Source organism: Neofelis nebulosa, chromosome 15, assembly GCF_028018385.1.
Source record: "Neofelis nebulosa isolate mNeoNeb1 chromosome 15, mNeoNeb1.pri, whole genome shotgun sequence".
Classification (NCBI taxonomy): Eukaryota; Metazoa; Chordata; class Mammalia; order Carnivora; family Felidae; genus Neofelis; species Neofelis nebulosa.
The window spans coordinates 23,738,887-23,766,203 of record NC_080796.1 but is presented as its reverse complement, the minus strand read 5'-3'; the positions used below and the strand labels follow the sequence as shown (position 1 = coordinate 23,766,203).

General features: G+C 45.7%; 1 protein-coding gene and 1 long non-coding RNA gene across 2 annotated transcripts in view; one reads left to right on the top strand and one right to left on the bottom strand.

Annotated features, from left to right (window-relative positions):
* The window catches only part of TNR (tenascin R), a 407,762-nt gene that overhangs the window by 315,778 nt on the left and 64,667 nt on the right, over positions 1–27,317 (top strand). Inside the window, exons 3-7 of the mRNA XM_058701985.1 lie at positions 6,994–7,555; positions 10,044–10,520; positions 16,552–16,815; positions 20,329–20,444; positions 22,825–22,975. Coding sequence (XP_058557968.1) covers positions 7,057–7,555; positions 10,044–10,520; positions 16,552–16,815; positions 20,329–20,444; positions 22,825–22,975 — 1,507 coding nt within the window. The 5' untranslated portion in view covers positions 6,994–7,056. The remainder of the gene's footprint in view (positions 1–6,993; positions 7,556–10,043; positions 10,521–16,551; positions 16,816–20,328; positions 20,445–22,824; positions 22,976–27,317) is intronic.
* LOC131496429 (uncharacterized) lies at positions 7,550–10,099 on the bottom strand. Its single transcript, XR_009254487.1, has 3 exons — positions 9,998–10,099; positions 9,064–9,144; positions 7,550–8,971 (listed from the first exon to the last, which is right to left on the bottom strand). It is a non-coding gene; the product is annotated as an uncharacterized LOC131496429 (long non-coding RNA).

Here is a 27,317-nt window from a genome sequence, read left to right as displayed (position 1 = left end):
GTGTGGGCAGCACGCCGGCGGGAGCCTGTGCAGGCCCCGATCTCTGTAACCGCTCAGAAAGCACACGTTTTTAAATGTCCCCCAGCTCCTCTAAGATCAAGGTTTACTGGTTCAGAATTGTTCTTGATTCTTTGGGACACGGTAGAGGCTGGGCACTTGTGAATAAAGAGCCGTCAGACAAGACTTCCCTCCAGTGGGAGAGACTAAAGCAATTTCTGGGGTAGCTGCCTGCAGTGGTGGAGAAAACATTAAGCTAAAAGTCATCACTGTCAGGACGTCCTAAAGATGATCCCAGGAGAGGAAAGTGTTGATTTTTAAGAACTCTGAGTCTCTTCATGAGAATGGTGTGTGGCCACTAATTAAAGCTGGCTGAAGACAGTAGTTAGGAACACAGACGATGGTCAGCAAGATCTGGTTCAGTCTTGGCTCCTCTGCTCATTAGCCATGCAATCTTGGCCAAATTCCTTGGCTTTTCCTGAAGCTCATTTCCTCGTCTCAGATAATGGAAAGAAAGAGGACAGAGCATGTTAGCAAAATCACCACAGGGCCCTGCTGGTTGTTTACAGAGGTCTGATGGATGGATGCCTCTTTCTGGTTGGCTATTGCCCGAGCCATGCCTGTTGCTAAATATCTTGCCTCCTAAACCTCACCCCTCCCTTGTTTATAGGATTATTGTCCGGAATGGATACAACAATATAAGAAAAATGCTTAGCTTGGCACCTGGGACATGCCCAATTAGCTGTTGGTTTTGTTATAGATTGAATTGCGTCCTACAAAGAATATATGGTAGAGTTCTAACCCCTAGTACCTCAGAATGTGACCTTATTTGGAAATAGAGTCATGCAGACATAGTTAAGATGGGGTCATACTGGAGTGATAGGCCCCTAATACAGTATGACTGATGATGATCACGTGAGACACAGAGGAGAAGACAATGTGACAATGGAGGCAGAGATTGGAGTGACCCATCTAATCAAACCCGAGAATGCCAAGACTACCAGCCATCACCGGAAGTGAGGACAGAGGCATGGGAAAGATGTTCCCTCAGAGCCCTCAGAAGGAACCAGCCATGATGATACCTTGATTTTGGACTTCCTCCAGTCTCCAGAACCACAACACAATAAAGTTCTATAGTTTTAAGTCAGTCAGTTGTGGTGATCTGTGACCGCATCCCTAGGAAACGAATATAGTTTTATAGTGAGTAGATGCCTCAAAGCCACATGAGACCATGAATTCATAAAGTAGCAGCAAAGAGGAGATCGTAATGTTCATTTTAGTTCACCCTCTCATGTGATGCTTGAAAGTCCATCTTCAGCATTCTCATTAAGTAGTCTTTTGGCTTGTGCCTAAATACCTCCAGTGACGGGGAACTCACTACCCATAATGACAGCTCAGTAGTTCTGACGGTTAGAAAAATTATTCTTTATATGGAGCCCAAATCTGTTTCCTTGTAGATTACCCCAGTTGACGGAAACTACTTCCCTCGGACCTTTTGCCATACAAAAGTCCAAACCTGGGGCGCCTGGGTGGCTCAGTCGGTTAAGCATCCGACTTCAGCTCGGGTCATGATCTCACGGTTCGTGGGTTTGATCCCCGCATCGGGCTCTGTGCTGACAGCTCAGAGCCTGGAGCCTGCTTTGGATTCTGTGTCTCCCTCCCTCTCTGCCTCTCCCCTGCTTGCTCTCTCTCTCTCAAAATAAATAAACATTAAAAAAAAAAGTCCGAACTTTCAGCATTCAACAGCCTTTCAAATACATTCACTGAGCAAGAACATTCACGTTCTTGTACATATCAGAGTTTTAGCAAACGCAATGTCTTTTTGTGTATGACAAGCTTCTGCTTTCTCTACCGGAAGAGTAATCCATTAAAATCCAGTTTAGTATCGTCTCCTGATGGGCTATTACTCTGCTGGAAAAACCAGTACCAAAATCTGTGCCTCAAAGCCAGAAGCTTATTTCTCTCTCACCTACTGCCCATCCACTCCGGGTCAGCAGGGGCACTGTGTGTGTTGTAGTCACTGAGGGGACCCAGACTGAGAAAACAGCCACCATCTTGAACGCTGACAGCCAGTAGGCGACGGGGAGAGCTCTGGAGGGTCTCTCGTCAGCCACCAGCAATGAATGCACTAACCCGGAAGTGACACACTTCACTTCCTCAGAGCTCAGGTGTCAGTCCTAGTGGCCTGGCCACACCAAGCCAAAAGGAGGCCAGAAAATGTAGTCCTACCACATGTCTGGAAAGCCAGGCCAGAAATACTTGGCAAAGGGAGCTGACAATTATGCTACCCTTTCTGCGTAGCTGTCCCTGCTACCCCTGACTGGCTTGTATTACCTGCAGCCTCCTCTGGGCGTTCTGTGTATTTGCTCGTCGTGGTAATGATGATATTACACTGTTTTGTGTTTCCATCTTTTCCACAAGGCTTAGAGTTTCTCAAGGATAGGGACAAGATCACAAGAAGTGTTTGGTTGGGGATGAACTTTAGAAGAGTGACCCTATAGCCCCAGTAAAAAGCCAGAGCCCTAACAGTGGTTTACAAGGTCATATCTGATCTGGCCCCTACTACTTCTCGGAACTCACCTCCTCACCTCTGCTCCTTCCTTCTTCACTTGGCCACAATCTCACTGTCACTCAGACTCACTGGTCCAGCTCCAGCCTCAGAGCCCTCACACTCACTGTTCCCTGTGTCTGGAATGCTGTTCCTCAGCCATTCACGTGGCTCACCACTCCACTTCTTTGAGGTCTCTGCTCAGCTGTCACCGTCTCAGAGAAGCCTTCCCTGACCATGCCCTGTAATATCAGCATGATTTCTCCTGCCCTGTTAGCTCCCTCTCCCCTCACCTTTTCTTTTTTCCCACAGGAGTGGAGTCTTACCACTTGCTGATACAAACACACCTCAAATGCATCTTACATTATCATTCATTAAATACCATATAATATGCATTCTATGATACATTGTATGTGATACACAGGTTCCCCTGCTATCTGAAAATAGAGCTTTCCTAGGAAAGCTCCCGGAAGCTGAAATGGCATAAAGTGAAAAAGCAATTACCGTTAATTTATATGGAAAAATTGGCGAGCATTCCCAGACCCCAAAAATAACCTCTCTTAAGCTTTTCTAATACCTTATGACACATCTCACTAACAGATGCACGAAATACATTGAGATAAAGCACAGATGCCCACACAGTCCAAAGCTCCAGCGGATTGATGCCTGGATGCCCAGCGTCATTCCGGGAAGGAGCTGGGCAGTGGCGCTCTCCCTGCTTGAGGTACGCTCTGCATCTGTGACGGCTCACTGCACAATCAACGCTGAACACTATTTTAGCTTGTTGCCTTATTTCCTAAAGGCGAAAATCCCTTTCAGAACTCTTCCCCAGTGCAAACTGCCAGAGTGGAAACTTTCAAAAAGCAAGAGATACCTGCACACAATTATTTTCACTGTATATCTGTCCTCCCCCAATGCACACGCGTGCGCACACTCGTGCAAACACACTTGGATGCAAATTCTCTGAATGGAGGAAGCAGCATTTGGTAGGTACTCAATAAATATCTGTCAAATGAAGGAAAGAGGAACCAGTATACCTCCCAAGTCTTCACTGCTCTGGACCCACATGCCAAATTCCTCCCTGTGACAAGACTGAGTCCCTTCAACATCCTGGCCACCCCGAAGGGATCACTGATCAGTGCAGTACAGAGCCAAACAGCCCCTTGCTTGTCCTTTATTTTCTGTATTTTAACTCATTAAGCCTAAATTTAAAAGATTTTGGAACTTGCAAATAGCACAGTGTCGACTGACTCATAGCGAGTTTGGTTATTGACTAAGATCTTAAGTGTTTTTCACACATAAAGCCAAACTTTCTCTCCATAAATATTTTTGTAGTTGTTTTGGATCTAAGTGTAGGACCTGACATTTTTCCATCTTCATTTTCCTGTCACTCGCCTTCCTTTCCATTTATAACATCATCTCTTCTTTCACTTATTTATTGAGTGTCTACCGTGTGCAAAAAAGCTGTATTGAATGCAATGGGTGTTAGGTGGCAATTCTACAGTTTCCGGGGGCGGGGGGGGGGGGAAGCTATTCAGCAATATCAACATGGATCAGACGGACCAACTCTAGTTCAGTAAGAGAGACAGCCTTCAGTGTACGAGTGAGCATCAATGACTGATAGCAGAGCCGTTTCTGGGAAGCTTTGGGTGACAGGAGGGCACAAGTGGCACTCTAGGGAGGCACCGGCTGGAGCACCTGGAAATGGAAAGCAAGCAGCACCTCGAATTGAGAGCTTGGAAACAGCTGACAGCAATGAGAGCAATTTGGTTCAGACCTGTCACTCCATCCATCCCCAAGGGTGATGTAGCTCATTTGGATGTGACCGGTGGAGCACCGCCTCCCACATGACTCCAAGGACCTCCCCTCTTCTATGAACAAGGGGGTGCTAAGTTGGGGTTTTCCTGCTGTCCATGAGCGGTGGAGACTTCTCACATGTTCCAGTGATTTCAGGGCAGTCCTTGGATTGGGGAAGAGTCAGAATAATTATTCTGCTTGTCTGCAAACCACACTTATTTCAATGAATAATTAGCAATTATTTTAATGAATGCCAGGTACTAGGTAAGCATTATACAGATAATAACTCAACCATTACTGTAATTCTATAAGAGAGGTACTGCCATAATCCTCATTTTATTTTAAGTGTATTTATGTGTTTTGAGAGAGAGAGAGAGAGAGAGAAAGTACCTGGGAGGGGCAGAGAGAGGGAGAGAGAGAGAATCCCAAGCAGGTTCTGCACCATCAGTGTGGAGGCCAACAGGACTCAAACTCACGAACCGTGAGATCATGACCTGAGCCAAAACCAAGAGCCAGACACTTAACTAACTGAGCCACCCAGGTGCCCCAATCCCTGTTTTATAGATGGAAAAACAGAGGCACAGAGGCTAAATGATCTACGTACAGCTAGAAAGCAAAGGAGCTGGGTGTGAACCCAGACAGTCTGGCTCCAGTGTCCGTGGTCTTAACAGCTCTATTCTGCTTCCTCTTCATATTGGAAACAGGGACAGGTTATGGTCCAATATATAACATCAAGGTGGCTGAATAATGAGACATGGTTTTAAAATTTTTTTTTAATGTTTATTGATTTTTGAGAGAGAGGGAGAAACAGCAGGGGAGGGGCAGAGAGAGAGAAAGACACAGAATCTGAAGCAGGCTCCAGGCTCTGAGCTGTCAGCACAGAGCCCAACGTGGGGCTCAAACCCACGAACGGTGAGATCATGGCCTGAGCCGAAGTCAGATGCTTAACCAACTGAGCCACCCAGGCGCCCTGAGACATAGTTTTTACACTAGTCACTAATACAGGTTACTCCTACCAAAATCAACCCTCAGACATTGTTCAGTTGAGAATAATGGATGGACGAGAATAGTGAATAACTTGAGGATAATAGAAGGAGATAAAATAACTTGGAGAATGATTCAAGCCTTTGCTCACTGGTCATTTACTTATTAATTCATCTGTTTATTCACCCGTCCATGCGTCCACTCATTCATTCAACAGCCACGTACTGAGCACTTTTGCTGCCCTAGGCGCACGTCAAACACTGCAGAGAAGACATGGTCTGACCGGAATGGATTTACCAGTCCAGGTGGGGAGAAACAGGCAAAGGAAACCCAGGCCTAGTGTGAGAAATGCTGTCAGAGGGGCTCCGCGAGGAGAGCGGGGGTTCACTTCGCCTCAGTGGGAGAACAGAGCAAGGGAGATAGGAGGGAACAGGCGAGAGAAGGCTTCACGGAGGAAGGAACTTTGGACCTGACCCTAGCGAAACTTTCTAATTTCAATATTCCTGGGAAGATCCTAGTGTGAACACAATTTCCAGCAGAGACGACAGAGAATTGAACATGCTTCTCAAGGAATGAGATGGAACACAGCAGTCAAGATCACAGCTTTTGGAATCAGTCAGGCCCATATTCAAATCTGACCTCTCCAGGCAGAACTGCCTCCATTATGAGATGGGGACAGTCACCGGGCCCCTTCATGGGGCTGCCTACGGGCCAGGAAGATCCCGTGCAGGATGCACAGCGCAGTCTGGACACCACGCACAGTCAGATGGCACTAGCCATCCTTTGTGCCTTCTTCTCAGAGTCAGAGCTACCCTTACCCCGTCCCTCCATCTTTAATCTTCTTAGAAGCTCTAACACTACCTTTAGAACCAAACTTTGTAAGCCTCTTTCCTCTTTTACATAGGGAATAAAAAAGAAATATAATTTCCGTAAAACTGATTTGCATTATAGTAAATTTATTGTTCTCTGTGGTTCTTGGTGACTAGGTAATCAGCAGAGGAGCTAATGCATTATTTTAGCAATTTAAACAGGACCTCGGAAGAAAGGCACCCTGTGGTCACAAAGCACCGGGACTAAACTAATGAGAAGATTAAAAGAAAGTTCGGCTCACACAGTCCCCGATAATCACAAATGTACCCTAGGATTATTAACAACCACAATTACCTGGAACTATATTATCTGCCTGGTTGGTTATTCAAAAGTCAACTTGTATTGAATACATGAGCTTAGAGGAGTTAATAAGTTATTTTGAAGTGGCTGGCAGGGACCCTTGCTAATAAACACATGGGAAAATATGAGGATGCGCCTGAGGCTCCACGGTGCCCTTTGTCCTACTTCTCACCCAGACGTGAAAGGAGGCTCTGAGCAATCCTTGGAGGAACAGTCTGTCCGGCTGTCCTCACAGGTCCTCTTTGCTGGGACCACTTGCCCACCACGGGGGGCCAGCCCCATACATTCTAGATAAGTCTTTTGGGAAATCAAGATGTCCTTCAGCAGAAGATCCCTCCCCTTCGGTGACAAAGCTCTGGGCTTTTTTTGACCCTGGTAGCCATTGTCCCTTCCCAGCCTCCCCATGGAAAATCTTAACTGCCTATTCTTTAGCTTTGTAGGATTGTGCGCTTGGCACAGCTCTCAGGGGTCATCTTGTTCCGTGGTTTCTCTTGCAGATTCCCGCAGCTCCGTGCTGGGAGCTGCAGGCTGGTCTCGAACCCAGAGCTCTGGCCGAGAGGATGGGGGTAGACGGGGAAACGGTGGTCCTGAAGAACATGCTCATCGGGGTCAACCTGATCCTTCTGGGCTCCCTGCTCAAGCCTTCCGAGTGTCAGCTGGAGGTCACCACCGAGAGGGTCCAGAGACAGGCGGTGGAGGAGGAAGGAGGTGTTGCCAGTTACAACGCCTCCGGCAAAGAGCGGCCGGTGGTCTTCAACCACGTGTACAACATCAACGTGCCCCTGGACAGCCTCTGCTCCTCGGGGCTGGAGGCCTCGGCCGAGCAGGAGGTGAGTGCCGAAGACGAGGCATTGACAGAGTACACGGGCCAGACCTCAGACCATGAGAGCCAGGTCACCTTCACCCACAGGATCAACCTCCCCAAAAAGGCCTGCCCGTGCGCCGGCTCCGCCCGGGTGCTGCAGGAGCTGCTGAGCCGGATCGAGATGCTGGAAAGGGAGGTGTCGGTGCTGCGGGACCAGTGCAACAGCAACTGCTGCCCAGAAAGCGCGGCCACAGGTAGGATCTGGGGGCGCACGGGTGTCCGGAGGGGAGCAGAGGCACAGGGGGGACGGCGCACCCACGGAGGGAAAACTGCCCTCGTCTGCAGCTCTCTGTTCATATGTCCCGGTGATCTAAATGCGGTCCCTCCCCAGGGGATTTGGGGCAGGGACTCTCTCCACTGCTCAGCCGGTTTGAAATACATTAACCTGATTTTGGAGGGACGTGTCAGGTAATGGTACATCGGTTCAGCGCAGCAACATCTGTGGCGAGCACGGAATCTGATGTCTGTCTTCATTCATCTTTGGTTTTCTCAGGCTGTTGAACTGATACCTATCCATGTTAACCTTGGGACTAGAGAATGCAGGTCCTCTGTTCTCTCTGTCGCAGCCTCTCTCCCTTCTGAGTCAATGATAGTCATTAAGGTCTCGGAGGATCTGTCCCCGTCTTCTCCGGCAAGATGGAGGTTTTGGCCCCCCTCCACAGACACACACGCAGGTGCAGTTGCACACACACACACACACCTGCTCACACACGCACTCACACACAATCACAGAGCTCACTCCACGCCCCCAAAGGCTGAGTGTCCAAGAGATTTATTTAGGTCTCGCCTCACCCACTCCCGACTAGAGACACTTACAAATTTCTGACTTGACCTCTCTGGGAGAAGTCATTACATCTTCAGAGCCAGACTCCCTGAGTTCAAACCCTGGCTCTGCTACTTACTAGCTGGTGTTTAAGCAAGTTTTGGAACTAACCCGTGCCTTCCTTCCCCACCTAACAATGCTGATTACGCTAGAATGGCAGGGGTTATTTAGTATAAGATTTGGGCTCTCCAGGTGAAAGCCTGCCTGCCGGTAAGCACCATGGAAGCAACAGTTATCAGCTGACCATGAATATATAGAAATTGTGTCACTTTCCTTTGTGCTCAGTCCTCTCATCCAGCAGGTATCGTAGACCCAGGCCATTCATTCTTTGATGAGAAGAGGGATTTGTCTTTACTGACTTGGGTTCCAGTTTTCACCTCTACAGGGTCTGATATGTCAAGGCCTTCACAGAGAAGAAGCAGGAGGCAGCAGGGATGACCTTTAACGGGGCTGGATGGCCCACGTGTCCAGAGGGTAGCAGACACATACCAAGATTAGGGGAGGCTTTCGAGTAGTGAAATATTCCACAGGTTTTCATACCTCTTTCACCTCCCCAAAACTGAAACTGTAAATAAACAATTGTGAAGACGAGAAGAGAAAGTCTAGTTAGTTGTTCAGCCTCCCATTCTTCCTGTTCTTCAGTGAGAACTTTCAGGCTACTTTGCCTTTTCAGCGGAGCTGAGGAATATGGGGAAGTCATAGGTGTTCATGGACATGAACTCTGGGCAGCGTCTAAGTGGGCATTCTACCAGCCTCCCCTCAGGCTCCCCAGCAGACATGGAAAAATCTACAAGCAAGAATTGTGTGAAACAATGTCAGTGTGGTGTCCCTTCAGACCATGGGACTATGTAAAGTGGAAGAATTAAAAAAGGATATAACTTGTCCCCAGAGCCAAGTGCAGAGAAGCATGCCAAGCAGGTACTGGGCTTGTGTTTGCTTAATTAGTTTATTTGATTCATGCTAGACAGATAAATCAACCACTGTAGTTAGAGTGTGGTAAAGGCTAGGACAGAGACATGCGTAAAATCCAAAAAGATCACAGCGAGCGGTAACTAAATGAGACTGGAGTTATGGGAAGCCTTAGAAGTTACCCTGGTGCTGAGTTGTGATAAATGAGCAGAGGTAGTTAGATGGGGGGGGGGGGGGGGGAAGAAGAGGGAGCAAGATGGGTCTGTAGCACATATGACCCTATGTCTCAGACTCAACACTCAGCCTATATCCCTTGGGTCTCCATCAGTCCCCACAGCCAGCCCCTGGACGTCTTTGTCAGGGACTATCCTTGGTCTGAGGGAACCTCCTTGGCCTGCCCGAGAAGATGAGGGAAGAGCGTGAGCGTTTACACCACCCCAGGACAGCCCTTAAGCCATGATGAGGTTGACCTGCATCCGACCTGTGGCCAGAGCATCCTGAAGGATTAAACCCAGGTTATCCTCCCTAGGACCCTGCCCGTTCACACAGGCTCTTGGGCTGTGGCTTGGCTCCTCCCTCCTTCATCTTCCTCTCTCCCTGACCAGTTTCTCCTGGGAGCACTTTCTCATAAGTCACCTTGAGTCACCTGAGTCCTCATCCGAGGACTACTTCTAGGAAACCCAAGCTAAGACACACTGAAGGTGAGCTCCTGGGGGATGAGGGGCTAGATCTCATTCATCCTTGCCCCCGGTATGGTGCAAGACATGGGCAACCCAGACTGGGGGAAAATATTTATGCAACTGGTTATGTACCAAACTGGGTGAAGTTTCACTGTCAGCAACACTAATCTGACCAGAGAGTGAGAGGAGGTCTCTGCCTGCCCCCCGCCACATGCACCACTTACCCGAGGTGCCACTGCTGCCCTTTGACCTTCTCCTTGACCGTTGCAGGACAACTGGACTATATCCCTCACTGCAGCGGTCATGGCAACTTCAGCCTCCAGTCCTGCAGCTGCATCTGCAATGAAGGCTGGTTCGGCAAGAACTGCTCTGAACCGTACTGCCCCCTGGACTGCTCCAGCCGGGGCGTGTGTGTGGACGGTCAGTGCATCTGCGACAGCGAGTACAGCGGGGGCGACTGCTCAGAGCTCCGGTGCCCAACGGACTGCAGCTCCCGGGGGCTCTGCGTGGACGGGGAGTGTGTCTGCGAAGAGCCTTACACGGGCAAGGACTGCAGCGAGCTGAGGTGCCCCGGGGACTGTTCGGGGAAGGGGATATGCACCAATGGCACCTGTTTCTGCCAGGAGGGCTACGTGGGTGAGGACTGCAGCCAGCAGCGGTGTCTGAACGCCTGCAGCGGGCGAGGACACTGCCAGGAGGGGCTCTGCTTCTGTGAAGAGGGCTACCAGGGCCCTGACTGCTCGGCAGGTAGGAAGGGAGGTAGGAAGTGGAGCTGCATGGGGCGTTGGGCAAACTCACCGGAAGCGGGAAGAGAGATGGGAGGGACGGTGTATTTCATGCAAAATAATTCCCCGTTGGGCTGTGCTCATTTGCTTTACAAGAAAGCTGGTTTCTTGAGTCAGTCACAGTTGATGAGGCAGATTTAAGGGGGGAAAGGGCAGGCATCAAGAAAGTCAAGTTTGGCTGAAAGTTGGATCTTACCCCTGCGACTGGAACGACAATGGTAATAATGGTGGCAGCATTGCACTGTCCTTGAGGCAGAAGAAAGCAGAGGGCCACACTGTGGGACTGGCCACTCTCTAACTCAGGGGGTTTCCACGAGCTCCACCTGCCCCAAAATATCCCCTCACCTGTTGCCATATTCCAGGGGCACGTCCTTCCCAATGCTACTGCACAGACTCACTAGGCACTCTGGTTATGTCAGAACTTACGTATTGCCAGCAGTTATTCATTTCTGAGATGATCTAGTGTCCACGTGGAAAAAAAAAAGTCTTTACAGGCAAGGAATGAAATGTAAACAGGAATAAAGTCCTAACAGCATCAAGCAACAACTCACATTCTACCAATTAGTACAGAATATTAAAAGGCTGTGACTTGCTTTGTGCCAGATGACATTGAGCGAATTGGAACCAGCCCCATCTGTAGTCTTACCTTGTGGAAGCTGATACAAAGGTGCTGTCCTGAAATGAACATCTAAATCCAGCAGTGGGAAAAATATTAATATCTCACTGGAGATAGTTCTTTTCACCTGAAAGCAGATTATTTTCATCATCTCACTTTTATTGCTCATCCTCTTCTAACTAAATCAGTGACTCTTGCTGATACATTTTGTTTTTGTAGCAGGTGAAGTGACTGATCTCGATCTTTTCCATTTACGATCGAATCCATAACAGTGGTTCCGATTGACCACTGGGAAGATTTAAAAATGAAAATCATAACAAATGTTTTTAAGCCTTCTGGTGGACTGTCCCCTGGAAGGTCAACTTCAGTAGCTTTTTGTTCTTCAACATTGCCAGGGACCCCCACCCAGATAAACAGACTAGTTGGACAAGGTTCCCTCAGTTGTGACTTCAACTTAAATTCTCTCAAAAGACCAATGGCAGTAATGAAAAAACGAAAAACAAAAAAAACAAAAAAAGCAAGGCAATAACACACTACTAAGGAAAAGAATCTTTCACATTCCTTCATTTTTTCCATATTCAATTATCTCATTTAGCCTCCCAATTTTGTTTACTGAACTACCTTTCTAAAAACACAAATAGCTGTTATACCAATTGTTCCAAAGGAAGATTCAAGCAGAAGTTAAGCCTCATCACTAAGTTAAGCCTTTGTTTAAATCCCACTTCAGTAAGTAGTCGCTGGGAAGGGGAGGGTGAAACATGGCCCTAGGTTCCATCCACAGGATGAGGCTCCACGAAGCCCCATCAGAGGATGCTAAGGGTTGGCTTGAGCCATTGCCATGGATGGCTATTCTGTGGCCCACATGCTTCTCAACAGAGTAGATCTTTGCTGGGCTCTACATACCTGCCATGTTCTTGACCCTGCTTGTCTACAGAAATGGGTCAATTTGCAAACAAAATCTTAACCTGACCCTGGATCCAGACTGAACGGTAGATAAACCCACCTGGCCACTCATGGAAGACACAGCAGCTCCTGGCATAACCACAGCTCGGTTGACTCCAAACCATGAACACATGTTACCTCCAATACGTTACCTCTGTGCTGTTTGAAGAAGACTTCCGGAGGCCCAGATGAATTACTTCACAGGTTCCCCAAGCATGTGAGGAAGGACAGTTGCATAACCTCTACCTGTTTCTATAGCAACCCTGGAGCCATCACTCGTTGTAGGAGGTGCTGCTCTCAATGCCTGCCTTTCAAACCAAACACTACAGGTCTCTTCCAGAGAAGTATCTAGGTCATTATCTAAAGTGCTACTTTGCTTGCTCTTTGTGAAAAGGCTGTGGGAGAGGGGGCTATTTACCCACTGTTTGCCATTTCTGGCCAGATGCACACATCACAGTGTCACTGCTCCCCCTTGCCAGCAGGCGGGAGGACAGGAGAGAGAACAAGGAAGGTGAGCTCGTGGAGAGCCACAAAATATACCTCTGCACGTGTCATTCTTTTCTCTTTGGCAAGGCCATGGCAAATAGCTGCCCACTGTGTGGGCCTCATTCTGAGCCCCCCTAGACCACTAGAGCTTGGATACAATTGAATAGTGTCAACAAGGCCACTATATTTGACTCTGAGCCTTGATCTTTGCTCATAGCATGCCATGGGACAAAATCTCAACCTTTCTGCCTCTGTTCTCTGGCCGTGTAAAGATAATAGAACAAAAAAATGCATGAATATGAGCACTCAAAACAGGCCGTAGAAAGAAGCTACACTGGGCTTCTCATGTTACAAATTTAAAAAGCAGCAGTCCAGAGAGACAGAAAGATTTTTCCAGAGCCAGACCGCTAATTAATGGCGGAGAAAGAATGAGAACCCTGGTCTCCTACCAACTTCTAGCACTCTTTAATCCTCTCCAGGCTGCTGACTAGAGCGGAATTGAAAAATAAAAATTTTAAGAGCCACATACATAAAGAAATAATCTTTTGATAGGAAAGCTGAGCCCTATCAAATGAGTTTTTAAGGTGTTAGAGGGGGGGTAGAGAAGCATGTTAAACTATTTGTCCACGTCTGCCCCCAGTGAAGGAGGTTAGCACAGGATCTGTCCAGTGAGCTGGCCAAAACTCCCCATGAGTCAGCAGGATTAAAGAACCACCAGAGCAGGGACTTGAAACAATCCAGATTGCTGTTCCCTGGACTTCAGTCAGACCTGCGGAGATCCATCAATGTCAGCCTCTGCCTCTGCCTGCACTGCAGCCAGCCAACCTTTGGTACCTGAAATTACTCGCTCCTTGGAGCAAGACACTTCGTGGAACTAATTCCAACTGCTCTCACCACATATGTGCACAACTGAGGCAAGATCTAAAAAGTCAACGGCATGGAATCTTTGCGGATAAGCAACTCTGATTCTTCAAGCCACAGTTCATTCCTTTTTAATTGTCTGCTCTTCCCCCAAGTTTGAAGTCAGAATCCCAAAGAAAGTAAGACCACGAACATTTTGCTTCCATCCCAGACTCATTGAATCAAGGCATATGGCTGTTCTACAGTGTTTTTTTAATAGCTCAATACCATTTCATTTTAGGAGAATTACTGACATCTCAGTACACGGCTGCCGCTAAGGCATAGAATGAATGGTGGTGGTCTTGGCTTCTTCCATTGAGCCACGGCCCCCAAGAGTACCTTCCACCACAAACAACACCATTGCTGCTTTCTCATCACAAGTGAAGGCAGTGCTTACCACCAGGCTCAGGTCTCAAGATAAAAAACTTGCCAAGTTAAGCTGTCAAGATCAAAAATCCTTCTATACTCCCTTTTTACCTTAAAATCCCAAAATTTTCTGCTTGGATCATTATTCGTTTTATTTTCTGGGAGAATGAACCAAAAAGGAATACACTGACTCGCCCCAAGCACTCTAGGAGTTATTGATGACCTGAAATTTGGAATGGCCATTTCTGTGACTATGACAGGAGAAGTCCCACTTAGGCTATTTGGAATCAGTTGTGTTGGATCGCAAGAGGCAAGCAGTAGAGAATCCTTTTTAAAATAAGTTTCTTACCTTTAGGATAAGCACCAATCCAGAATTCATGTCCTAAAGAATAGTCTGAACTCTCCTTTACTGCAATTTACTTTAGATGGCTGTGTATAAATGAAAAAAGGCATCTGGCACAATCCGTAACCTGTCCTACAGATTGTAGGGGAAAGAACGCTAGGTATGGAAGATATGGGTTTGAGAACCAATTCTGACCCAACTCTCTGAATTTTTAGCAAGTCCCTTAACCTGGGTCTCAGTTTCTCCACTTATAAAGTTGGGATCGTTGTATCTACCCAATCTACCTCATAAGGCTGCCATTAAAGGACTTCTTAACATTTCATTTAGATGGTGTGTCTGAACATGTTTTATAGACCGGGAAATCCTGGGCAAATGTAGAGTGATAATTGTTTACTAAGAGGTTCTAGAACCATTATGCCTCATTCAAATCCTAGCTTCTGTGTTTGCTAATTGTGGGAGCCTGTTTCCTCATCTATAAAATAGGAGTGATAATAATACCTATCTCATAGTGTTGGTAAGAGAATGAAATGGGATAATCCGAGTAAGAATGGTTGGCATTGTGCCTAGGTTACAATAAATGCTCAGTATAATCATGCAAAGCACTGACACATTCTATATATAAATCCATCTTGCCTTGGTCCAGGGGCTGGCGTGCATCACACAGGCTATCCCAAAGATCTCAGCGCCCTTCAAAGCTTTAATAATGTCAGCATTAGAAATGATATGAGCTTATAAATGATGGTTTGAAGTTTAATTATTGAAATCTCATTTACATGTATTTGGTCTTATAAATGAAAAAAAAAACCCGAATGTTTATGATTTTTTTGTTTCAGTCAGCATTCACCATCTTCAATCAGAGAGAGCTCTGCTTTCTAGATGGTTTTATACAATGAATAGTTTGGGGAAAAAACAGTCAAAGCAAATGCCAAACACCACAAATATATGTTCCTAATTTCCATCCCATGAGTCTGAGTTAAAGGGCTAGTTATCTCTGCCTCTGCCGAGGAGCTGGGGGCACCTGTGTGAGCACGAGTGCTCCCCACTCACATGATCCTGTGAATGGCAGCTGGCTCAGCCCTGTGCTTTTGTGGAGGTGAAAGAGTGAGAACATTCAGAGGAGAGGCTCAAAGCCAACGGCAACTCATAAGCTAACTACAGTCTTCACTACATGTAAATTTATGAGTTAATTACAATGATTTAAATATCGTTCCAATTTTTTTAAATTTAATCTCTGGGCAGGTCCCATGACAGGCACACCCCCCAATTGGGCTCAAAGGTTCAATTATTTAATACACTAGTGGTGCGTCTTCACTTCCTAAGGGAACCATACATGAAAGACTATTTCAGTGAGGTTTATTCTTGGGTGATACTTTGAGTAACATTTGAGAAGTGGAACAAGAGAGAAAAAGCAAAGCCCTCAAGAATGCCTCTTTATCATCATCCCCAAGATCAAGGCTAATAAAATTAGTTTAACACAAGTTACATTTCTTTCAAATCTTAAACAGTCTCTTTTTAAAAGGGAAAATAATACGATAAAGCATTTGAAGGCCTTCATAGGTCCATGGCACCCAGAACTTACTGTTTTGGCTTCTTATATTTTGTAAGATAACCAGGCATAAGCCTTTATTCCCACTTGCCAAATCAAATATTGGTCCCCAGGGTAATCTGGTGACATATACTTATTACACTACCAGAAACGTTGGCCAGTTGTGTGCTGTTAAATATGTAACAACTAACTCTCTAAGGGAAAAAATTAAAAACCTGGCTTTGTAGAATTTGCCAGTGTCCATGGTGGAAATACTCCTTCCACGGCCAATTTCAAAACACCAACATGACATACATCACTAAACATGGGGTCGGGAACAGTTTTGCAGTAGAATGCAATTATACAGTATCTCCACCAGAGAGGGACAACACATGTAAACCACCTCAAGGACGTAGATAAGAGTAAAACTTAGTGGAATAAGTTGAAAGGGACGAGTTTTGAGTATTTATTACCTTGTGTTTAATACAGTTCACTTAATTGTAAATTTATAAAGTTTAATCTTTAACGATGGCTCTGTGTAACAGCTGTCTTGAAAAACTCCTGAAGATCTGACATTCAACTTTCGCAAGCCAGCGAGAGCAGGCTCCAGCATACCACTCACTCAGGGCCCCGTGGAGATAGAAATACTGAGCACAGAAAAGACAACAAAAGGGAGTTACAAATCACTCAAGGCCAGCGAGGGGAGTAGAACATACAGACAGGCATGTGGGGTGAGATGTGAGGAAGAGAGTTGAGTCCAGGATGGGGAAGGCAGTCCTCTGAGCTCATGCTATCTGTGTATTGCCTCCCGGTAGTTGCCCCTCCAGAGGACTTGCGAGTGGCTGGTATCAGCGACAGGTCCATTGAGCTGGAATGGGACGGGCCGATGGCAGTGACGGAATATGTGATCTCTTACCAGCCGACGGCCCTGGGGGGCCTCCAGCTCCAGCGGCGGGTACCTGGAGATTGGAGTGGTGTCACCATCACGGAGCTGGAGCCAGGTCTCACCTACAACATCAGCGTCTACGCTGTCATTAGCAACATCCTCAGCCTTCCCATCACTGCCAAGGTGGCCACCCGTACGTAACATTTCCCCATCCTACTTCATTTTTCTTTTCTCCTACATGAGATCATGGGCATTCATGATAGCAGTGTCTTTTCTAAATTCTTCGGGGATGCCTGCAATAATCATTGCTCTTGAGGAAAAGGGCTTCCAACGTGATCCACTTAGTAAAGGGTAAATCATTAAAAAGGCACTTCCGATTAAGAGAATTTCCAAATGCAGGCAGCTCCCATCAATTATAGAACCAAAAGGACAAAAACCAATTATTGAGTTCTGACTTGTTATAAGCTTGAGTCTGATTAGAAGTCAAAGAAAGTACGAGACTTATGCAGACTTTGAATCTAGTTAGGGATTCAAAACGAGGAGATATGAAATAGGACGTATAATAAGCAAGTGCTAAATGGTATGTTACAGATGGTAAGTGTATAGCAGAGTGGGGAAAAAAATCTTATTTAAAACCACACTGACAACACCCACTTCTCCTCAGAGAGAAGTGGCATAATTTCTTCATGGTCTTTTGTTTAGCAAAATAGAGTCCATCTTGATTATAAAAGGTAAAGCTCCAGAGCATAGTTTAGAAAGATTCAGTGGAGAGAAAGAGAGGTGGAGACCGAGGCAGAGGCCAGCTAAACTGCTCTCCATAAGCAAGAGCTTTTCTTTTTTCTCCAGAACAGGGAGAAATTCCTATAGGTGCATATCTGTGTTTTACACGTATTTTATTTAAGCACAGAAAAATTTTAAAAGCTTGCATACCAAGTATTAACATTGGCTACATCAAAGAGGAGAAGAAGGAGGAGGAGGAGGAGAAGAAGGAGAAGAAACAAAGGCACTGTTATTTTTTTTTTCTTTAGACACCTCTGATTTCTTAAATCATCTTTTCCAATACTGCTTCTTCAACTCTCAGACACCAGCTGGGTGACTTCCAATTCCATTCAATTCTGACGTCATCTACCTGGAGTTAGCGTCAGATCCCACAGGTTAGGGCCTGTATCTCACAGAACTGCCCGGTCAGGTGCCAGTCACTGGTCCAAAGTTGTTCCCGGCACTTCTGATTGGCCCACAACAGTTTCCCGCAACCCTTCCTTGGGTTGGACAACTCCTTAGAAATTCACAGAACTCGGGAAAGTGCTTGACTTACCAGCACTGCTTTATTATAAAGGATACAACTCAGGAACAAGCAAATGAAGAGATGCATAGGGCAAGGGGTTGGGGGGGTGGGGGGGGGCTTCCATGTGGCTTCCTGGCCACCTCGCCCTCCCAGCACCTCAGCGTGTTCTCCGACCTGGAAACTCTCCCAACCCTGATATTTAGAGATTTTTGTGGAGGTTTCATTATGTAGGCACAATTGAATTGATCACCAGCCATTGGTAATTAACTCAGTCTCCAGCGCGTCTCCCCGTTCCCTGGAGGTTGGAAGATGGGTTGAAGGTTCTGATCTTTTACATCGTGACATGGCTTTTCTGGAAACCAGCTATCTAGCTATCTCACAATCATACAAAAGATATTCTTATCGCTCTGGAGATTCCAAAAGTTTTAGGAGCTGTGTGCCAAGAATCAGGGACAAAGACCAAATGCTTTTTACTATGTTGCACAGAGATTTTAGAGGTAGCAGGAAACTGGAACAAGATAGTAACCATGAAACAGAAGCCTCTGGGTTAGTAAATGGGACCTATCACCAAATAAGGGATAAGAGATCTCAGTCCATTTTACGTAGGTCCCAAAGGACAAGATGGTATTTGGATAATAAATGCCATGGAAGTTCAGAGAAAGGAGAGGTCAAAGAAAAAAGAGAAGGTCTTGAAGGTTTCACGGACTTGAATCACACTCTGAAGGACAGGGACAGGCAGAGAGGAAAGAATGCAAGAAATCGTCCCATCCCCTTGCTTTGCAGGTGACAGAGATCTTGTTAGAATACTGGATTCCCCCTATGAATGCCGACTCTGTAAATATGCCTATAATTATCTCTGTTTATATTTGACCTTTTTTTTTTTTAATTCCTCTGGTGCCTGAGAACCAGTTTTAAATATCTGCAATGATTGTGCAGAGAGGCAGGTCACCATATGCCGCTTTTCCCACCTTGCTCCGGGATGAGTCACCACAGCAAGTGGCTGGCCCGACTCCCAGGCGTCTCCTCTCCGGTCCACGTGCACACACCGTGATGAGGTTTCCATCCCCCACGGCGTTTATTATGTCAATTCAGGGCATCCCCTCAGGCAAGCTCCCAGGTGACAAGGACAAAATCATGTAAACTCACCTGACATGCCTTCGAGTGGGTTCAGAATCAGACCTGCCTTTCAACCCAGAAGCACCGAGGAAGCTTCCAAACAGGAGGGATGAGAATCTGTCAGTTTTCCAATGGAATATCCCACGAGAGGCGAAGCTAAAATGGGAGCAGGCTCCCTGGAGAACTGAGAAAAGTCATGCTGCCGTATTTCAGGGCTGGTAATTGGAACTCCATTAGGACAGGCATAGCTCCACCTCACGGAACCTATGCATGCCCGTGCGTGTGTGCATGTGCGTGTGCGTGTGTGCGGATGAGGGTCAGATAGGGGGCGATTAAAAAAGGAATTAAAAGGGGCGCCTGGGTGGCGCAGTCGGTTAAGCGTCCGACTTCAGCCAGGTCACGATCTCGCGGTCCGTGAGTTCGAGCCCCGCGTCAGGCTCTGGGCTGATGGCTCGGAGCCTGGAGCCTGTTTCCGATTCTGTGTCTCCCTCTCTCTCTGCCCCTCCCCCGTTCATGCTCTGTCTCTCTCTGTCCCAAAAATAAATAAATAAATAAATAAAAATTTAAAAAAAAAAAAAAAAGGAATTAAAAACAAGATAAGTGAGGCAAAGGTGACTGAGGGAGCTAAGGGACAAATAATGAAGGAGAACCAGAGAAAAGAGGGAGACAGTGGAATGAGAGCCAAATTCCCAGTGTCCGCCATTGTCCTATGTGTGTGCCTCTGCTTTCCTTGTGTATGTGAAATGGAACTCTTAGACCATCCGAGACTTGGTGATGTGGGCTAAGCCGAATACACAGACTGCCCGTCAGATGACCAAGAAAAGCATTCTAGTCTTTATTCTGAAGTTGGCTTGCTCCACATCTTTAGCCAACCGTCTCTGTACCTCTCTTCCCGGGTGTGAAATGGGGACATTTTATTGCCTCTCAGGAATCCTTAGAGCCTCCAAAGGTAGTGTTCAAATTCTCTGAGAAAGGCATCATATTAAATACCAAGGTTTGCCACATTAGTAAGGAAAGGAAAGGGTGTCTTTGGTCACCTATTATGCAATAGAAAGCATTTAAAAAGTAGTTATTAGATGATTTGTTAAGCTCACTCAGGTATTCATTCGCCAATACAGAGCGGCACCAGGGCCACGACAGAGCAGGCCAGTCCTGCACGTGGGACCCACGGTGTTTGTCATAAGATTGAGATTGCCCAGCAGACCCGTGGTGTGGAGGGATTGTACCCAGGCAAAGCCCCAGGTGATGCTCTCTGTCCCTGCCAGGGACAGCCATGACATGGTCACCCACATTGCTGTGTTCCAGATCTCTCTACCCCTCAAGGGCTACACTTCAAGACGATCACGGAGACCACTGTAGAGGTGCAATGGGAGCCCTTCTCATTCTCCTTCGATGGATGGGAGATCAGCTTCATTCCAAAGGTAACGCCCATCTGTCACACTGCTAACCAGCCTTATGTGGAGTATTTGTACCCTCAACTTGGAATCCAGGGCTTCAAGGAGGACAATGCCCAATACCTCTTTCCATGCCACTGAGGATACAAAGGGACCTTTGTGGTGTCTGGGCTCACAAAAGCATGGTGGGGACTGACTAGCGAGAGTGGCCCTGAGCCTACCAGCCTGGCCTTGGAAGACAGGATGTGGGAAGCAGCCACCAGGCCCCAGCTCTCTGCTCAGCTCTAGGGTTTGGCAAGCTATGATTTTAGCGAGTCTGAAAACCAAAGCTTCAAAACTGTGGGGCTTCTCTTTAGGACACAGGGAAAGCCAGACTGAACCCGTCACATAGCTTCATTCCATGCAGAAGATGCACCAAAAGTCAGCTTGTGTGGCCTCAGTCTCTGAAGGTCAGAGGCGTAACCCCAAAACACCTTTTGTAACATATTAACTGAGAAGATTTTTCCCTTAACCAAATTATGCTATTAGTTTTTGAGTTAAAAAGGTATCCTGATTCCTTCCTATTCTTTGAAGTAAGTATTTTATTTTGTTCATCTAGAACAAACTTTTCCAAATTGCCAGAGGTGCCTGCCTAGTTCTGGTTTTCCAGAATTTGTTGACCCGACTGATACCCTCCCTAACTGTAGCACTCGTGGGAGCATAATGTTCACTCAGGTGCCTTATCCCCATATTCATCTTTCAGTATCAAATAGCATTTTTTCAGTCATTCATCAGACTCAATGACAGATGACACATATTTGGCTAACAAGACAGAGATCTCACCATCATTTTACTTCAAAATTCTTCGAGGAATGGACTGCTGGAGCTACAAAAGGCCTCAAGTTCACAGAGTCACAAAGTCTGAGCCTTCATCCAGACCTGAGCTGTCAGCACAGAGCCAGACACAGGGCTTGAACCCACGAACCGGGAGATTATGACCTGAGCTAGAGTCCGATGCTTAGCTGACTGAGCCACCCAGGCGCCCCTACATCTAGTTTGTTTATAGGGATTAAAACTCAGCAAACTTAAAGAACATTAGATAGCTGGTTGGTGGCAGGCTTAAAATAAGAACCCAGGTCTCCACTTCCTATCGCAAGGTTCTATCCACTAAATCAGGACTTTCCTTCTAGATGGATGTAGTGTCGCAGCAAGCTAAATATATCTGAACAGGCATTCTGTACAAATACCTTCTTATATGTCTTATCTGCATTAACATGGCCACTAAAGTATGTATGGTAGGCAGCTGGGTGTATAACAGGGCAGAGAGAATCCTATCACCCTGATCTGAGGCAGGAAAAAAAAAAAACAAAAACCTGTGCTAGGTTTGCCTGTTTAATATCTAATACGTAAAATTCTAAATAAGACCTTGGCCAGGGCATGCCAAGATCAAACACATGGCCACAGAGAATAACTGTGTGATCCGCAGGTTGCCGCCACTGGCTGAGGGAGGAGGGGTGGGGAAGGGGCGGAGGGGCATGTGTCACATTGATTTATGGGTATGGCTATAAATTACATATAGGGCACTCCAGGGGGACATAAACAAAGTCCAAAGAATAGGGAAGAAGGGAAGTGACACAAAGAGTCTTCTTGTCCCCTCCATTTCCAGGGACACACATAGAAAATGTATAATAACTGACGCCAACAGATAGGTAGATGATCCTGGACCCAACATCATCAGGTTCATCTTTCTCATTTCCTCATCCACCGACTTGTCTCTTTCCTCTCTTCTTTGTGTTACTCTTTGTTCCATGCTCTCTTTTTCTCTTCTTTGTACTTCATAGCTGGTTGTATCACTGACTCCTAACTCATCTGGGTGAAGGGAAAACAAGAGATTGACAGATTTGCATCCAGTGTAACACCATGAGAAACTCCAGATAGAGCAAAATGATAGCTCAGCTCATTCAAAAACTGAAAATGTCTCAGTGTGAAAAATGTTGTGTATACGTGAAGATGTTCACAGACACGCACACAGACACAAGTATACTCTTCTCAAGAGCCAAGGGCATGTTCATAATAATGCCAAAAAATCTGATGGATATTAGCCGTAACCATCAAACATTGAATCTTTGGCAAGAGTAAATCGACATCACCTTATGACCAATTTGTACTGGCAAACTCAATAGACTAAGGAAAGGCCAAAGAAATGTTCTTGAAAATGGATTCTCTGTTTGCCAAATCTCATAGAGTGATAGGATTCTTACTGAGTCTACTGGGACTTTTTCCTGGCCCCAGATATTCAGCTGTCAGCATCAAGAATAGATGTGGGCCCCAGTTTTAATTCACAATTTACCATCAACGTTTCACACTTTTCTCTCCCGGTGATTTTCTCTTCTGCTTTTTCTGCTTCTCCCTTCCTCCCACCCTCCAGAATAATGAAGGAGGGGTGATTGCACAGCTCCCCAGTGATGTAACATCCTTCAATCAGACAGGACTAAAGCCAGGGGAGGAATACATTGTCAATGTGGTGGCTCTGAAAGAGCAAGCCCGGAGCCCCCCTACTTCGGCCAGCGTCTCTACTGGTGAGTGCCTCCAAACCTTCTTCCTATGCCTATCCATTAGGTCACTCTGGAGAAAGGACTGCAGATTGCCCAAGAAGTAGAGAGACAGAGGGTGCCAGGTTTTCTCCCAGAGCTGAAGATGATTTGGGTACCTGGAGATAGAGCTACCCTACCAGATACTTAGCTGAATACCTTCCCTACTGCCAATCCTTGCAAGCACAGAAATCTGGGAGCGTATTCTATGGGGGAAATTTTCTGTTAAGATTTCCAGTGTATTCCTTCTGATCTTAAAGAGGCCTCGTTTGCCACCCCCTAGTATCTTGAGCTTTGGAACCAGCAAGAACTAACTCACTCCTATCTATTGTGAGATCTGGAGAAAGTCATCCAACCCTTCCCAAACTTCCCATCACTTTCTAATGATGAACAACAATACCTCCTTCTTTGAGTTGATGTGAGAATTAAATCAGAAAAAGCACACAAAGTGATTAGCACTTTGTTGATGGCAGGTGAGTGTTCAATACCCAGTGTATACACACGTACTCAGAGAACACACTTAGGAGTGAGAGCAGGCGGAAACAAATCATCCGAAACCAGGAAGTGTGGGTTGGGTCACTGTTTAAGGTGATGACTTAAGTTGATTATTATTTCATCCCCACGGTTAATCTTATGCAAGATCATTGTCTCTAGATTTGATTCAGTACCTGTGCCATATTTTGCCTTCTTGTTTTCTTGGCTAACAAAGGAAGGCCAACTTTAATACTGTAAATTAACAAATATGATGCATATGCATGTGCCCTTCCCAAGAACTTCTCAAAGGTTACAAATAGCATCTGGTATCATTTTTGGTTCTCATTTTATTGATGGGGGAGCTGAGACTCAAAAGTTAAGCATTTTCCCCTTTTAGTTAACAGAAACTGAGATAGGGGAATATTGGTACAGCTTTATTTTTCATAAACCCACACTGACACCTAAGAAAGCCAGTCATGAGTTTAGGACAAAGGCCAAGTTGGCCAGAAAGAGGAACCACAACACCATGTAATGAGACCATGTTTATGGACTGGTGATTCATACTTTGCTAATTAGATCCAAACTAAATAGCATCAGGTGCTGAGGCTTATGCTCAGTCTAGAAAACATTGGTTTTAAACTATTGTGGCATTAGATTATGTTCCATTAGAACACTGGGGCTCCATGGCAGTGGCTCAGGGCAAGGACGAAGGGGAGATTTGAGCCTCTGATCACACCCACACCCAGGCCCAACACACCCTCCAACCAAGGCAGCGCCACATGTTTTGTATTTTGTATAGTCATTTAAGATTTTGTTATTTAAGAGAAAAGAGTATTATTTCCCCAACAAAGGCTTTAAAACTACTGTTCTACTGCAAACATGTTTTAGAAGAAACTACTCCATAGCCACAAAACCTAAAAGTACTCTGTAGAAATTTCTTCAGATGCCAGTGACTAGAGCTTTTCCACAACTCTATCCCAAAGGTGATGCTGGAACCTGACATTTCATGACATGTGCTCTTCCTCTGGGATGGAAAGTTTCAGGTCCCCCAGTCATTCCTGTGAACTGATATGAAGCAAGCATGAGTGGAAAACAAAAGCCTAGACAAAGAAGATGGTTCAGAAGAGGGCAGAGAAGAGCATTACAGCTGTAGAAAGTTCTTCCTCCACACTTGGGGAAGATAGTCTAACCCTGCCTCAGTCTTCTACTCAAACCACATTTTTGCAAAATTTGCCATATTTTTTGGCTTGGAAGCTCCCTAAGATTCAAATTCCAGATTTAAAAATCTGTGGTAACGTTAGGCACATTTTTTTTTTCAATTAAGAAAAATGTCCTAGTTAATAGCTTGGCATTGTGTACCGAGTCATGAAGAAATGGAAAGAAAAATATTTATTCCAGTTTACTTTTTGAGTAGAACATGTGTTTGTTCAGAAATTAGGACTTAATTGAAAGCAAGCTGATACCAACTTGACTGGAATCAAGACACCACTACTAAGTGGCCAACAGAAGGGCAGAATCCAAGAGCGGCTACAGAAGAGATGACTGTCTCCAAACCCTGTCTGCTGTTTTCAGGAAACGATTATTTAATTATTTCCTTCTGCTAAGGTCTGACCTACACCAACCCCCTCCTGTGAAGTTCTGAGTCCTCATAGACACTCAGACTGACTTCTCTTCCAGGCAGGCCCTCTGGGGAATGCAAATTATAAGACCTCCTGCAGCTAGAGCCAGATTTGTGCTGCAGATCATACACTAATATGGACAATCCACTCCGATTAGGGTCTTGGAGATTTAAAGAGTTGGAGGACCAAAGCCTTACATGGTCATCGGAGTCTCTGACATCTTCTTTTCTTTTTTCTCAAGAAGCTCCAGCTCTTTGAAATGCTTCCCCTTCTTTCACATGGACACAGAGAATATCCACTCATTCCTTTTACTCAACACCCATTTCCTGAGTATCTATGTTTCAGGTTTCAGGCTTTATGCTTATACAGCAGCTAGAAGACCATTTCTCCCATTTCACTATTAAATTAAATTTAAAGGGTCCAAGTTACCTGAAACCATTAAGTTCAGCATGCTGAAAACATCTGGATGTGTTCTGTTAAATAATTATTACCCCAAATATGAAAAACAGAACTTCATTTGAACTCCAAGCCAGGTGGTACAAAATGGCCAGGTGATTTTCATTTTGGTGGATGCTAAACCAAAAATCCTAAGCTGGTTAATAGAGAACAGGACTGGGCTAGACCCAGAAAGAGGGTGGAGTGACCAGGGAAATGTCCTGATTGAGAAGCCCAGAGTCAGACTGAGTCCATCCTGAGGGAGACGCTCCATTTTGGAGACAGTAGGAGGTGGTCCAGTGTGGACTGGTTTTAAAAAAACAGTCCTAGTCAAGACTCTCTGGGAACAAGAAAGAAAAACTTTCTTATACTATCTAAAGCAAAAAAGAATATTTACTGGAAGGACAAAGAGTATCTTCTAAAACCCTAGGACCAGAATGCATCTGGGTGTCATAAAAAAATGAGAACCAGAAAATGGAAAGTCAGATTCAGGTTACTCTCTCTGTCTCCACGCAGTCACTCATTTCTGCTTCTCTATGTATATTTGTTCCTAAAATTCTGCACCAATTCCAGCATGTGTGTGTGTGTGTGTGTGTGTGTGTTGAAGATAGAGGTCCCCACACAAAGAAATTCTCTGAGACACCAGATGGCCATCCTACAATTCAATGCAATTCTGACACTATCTACCCAGAGACAACAGCAAATTCCATAGGTCCAGGGCTCAGTTCCACAAGACTGCCTTCTACTTCAGATGCCAATTGCTTCAAGTCCAGGTTGTTACCTTTGTTTCTGACCAACTAGCTATCAATCAGGCTCCCACCACCCCCCTCCTCAGATTTGATTAATTTGCTAGAGGTGCTCACAGAACTCAGGAAATCCATTTGCTGGATTACTTGTTTACTACAGAGGATATTAAAAGACACTAATCAACACCAGATGAAGAGATACACAGGGCAAGGACCTGAAAAATTTGGGGCCCAGCATGGTGCACGTGGAACCATGTGGTTCTGGTTCCCCAACCTGGAAGCTCTCTGAACCTAGTCCCTTTGGGTTTTTATGAAGGCTTCATTACGCGGGCAGAAACAGTTGTGGACCAGAGGTCACATGGCTTACTACTTGGGCAGGCAGCCCCTTCCTCGCTTCATTAACATAACAAAAGACATTATCACTCTCATCACTTAGGAAATTCCAAAGGTTTTTGGAGCTTTGTGTTAGGAAGTGACAATATGCCCCCTAAATATGTGTTTATTATAAATCACCCTCTTCCTTCTCTAACCCCCTCCCCACCTTTTTTGTCTCCCTCTCTAAATCATTCACACATTGATGTGTGAATATGGTAGACAATGGCCACACTAGCCCTGGCTCTCCATGGTCCCAAAGCAGCTAACCAGAGAACCTGAGTCTCTGGTTCCAATTCCAAATCCTTGAAGAACATTAATACTAATATTAATATTAATCAACTCCAGCCAGAGAGGTGTAGTCATATTATAAAAGCAAACATGGAAGCTGGGACTACTCTTTGAGAAGATAATGAGTAATTCAAGAAGGACACATTGGCCTTGCGGAACAACCATGAGGAGTTGAGAACACCATTCTCTATTGTCCTCACTAAACTCTTTCTTTTTCTATTTCCATTCTACATTCTCTCCCTTTTCTCTACCCCACCACTAATTCAATATGAAGAGGACCCCAAGTGGGTGCTGGAACCATGGACAGTGGGCACCCTAGGAAACCAAACAGCTTTTCTAGTTCACACCACCCCACAGTGATGTTCCCCTCCACTGCTCAGTGCCAGAGGCCAG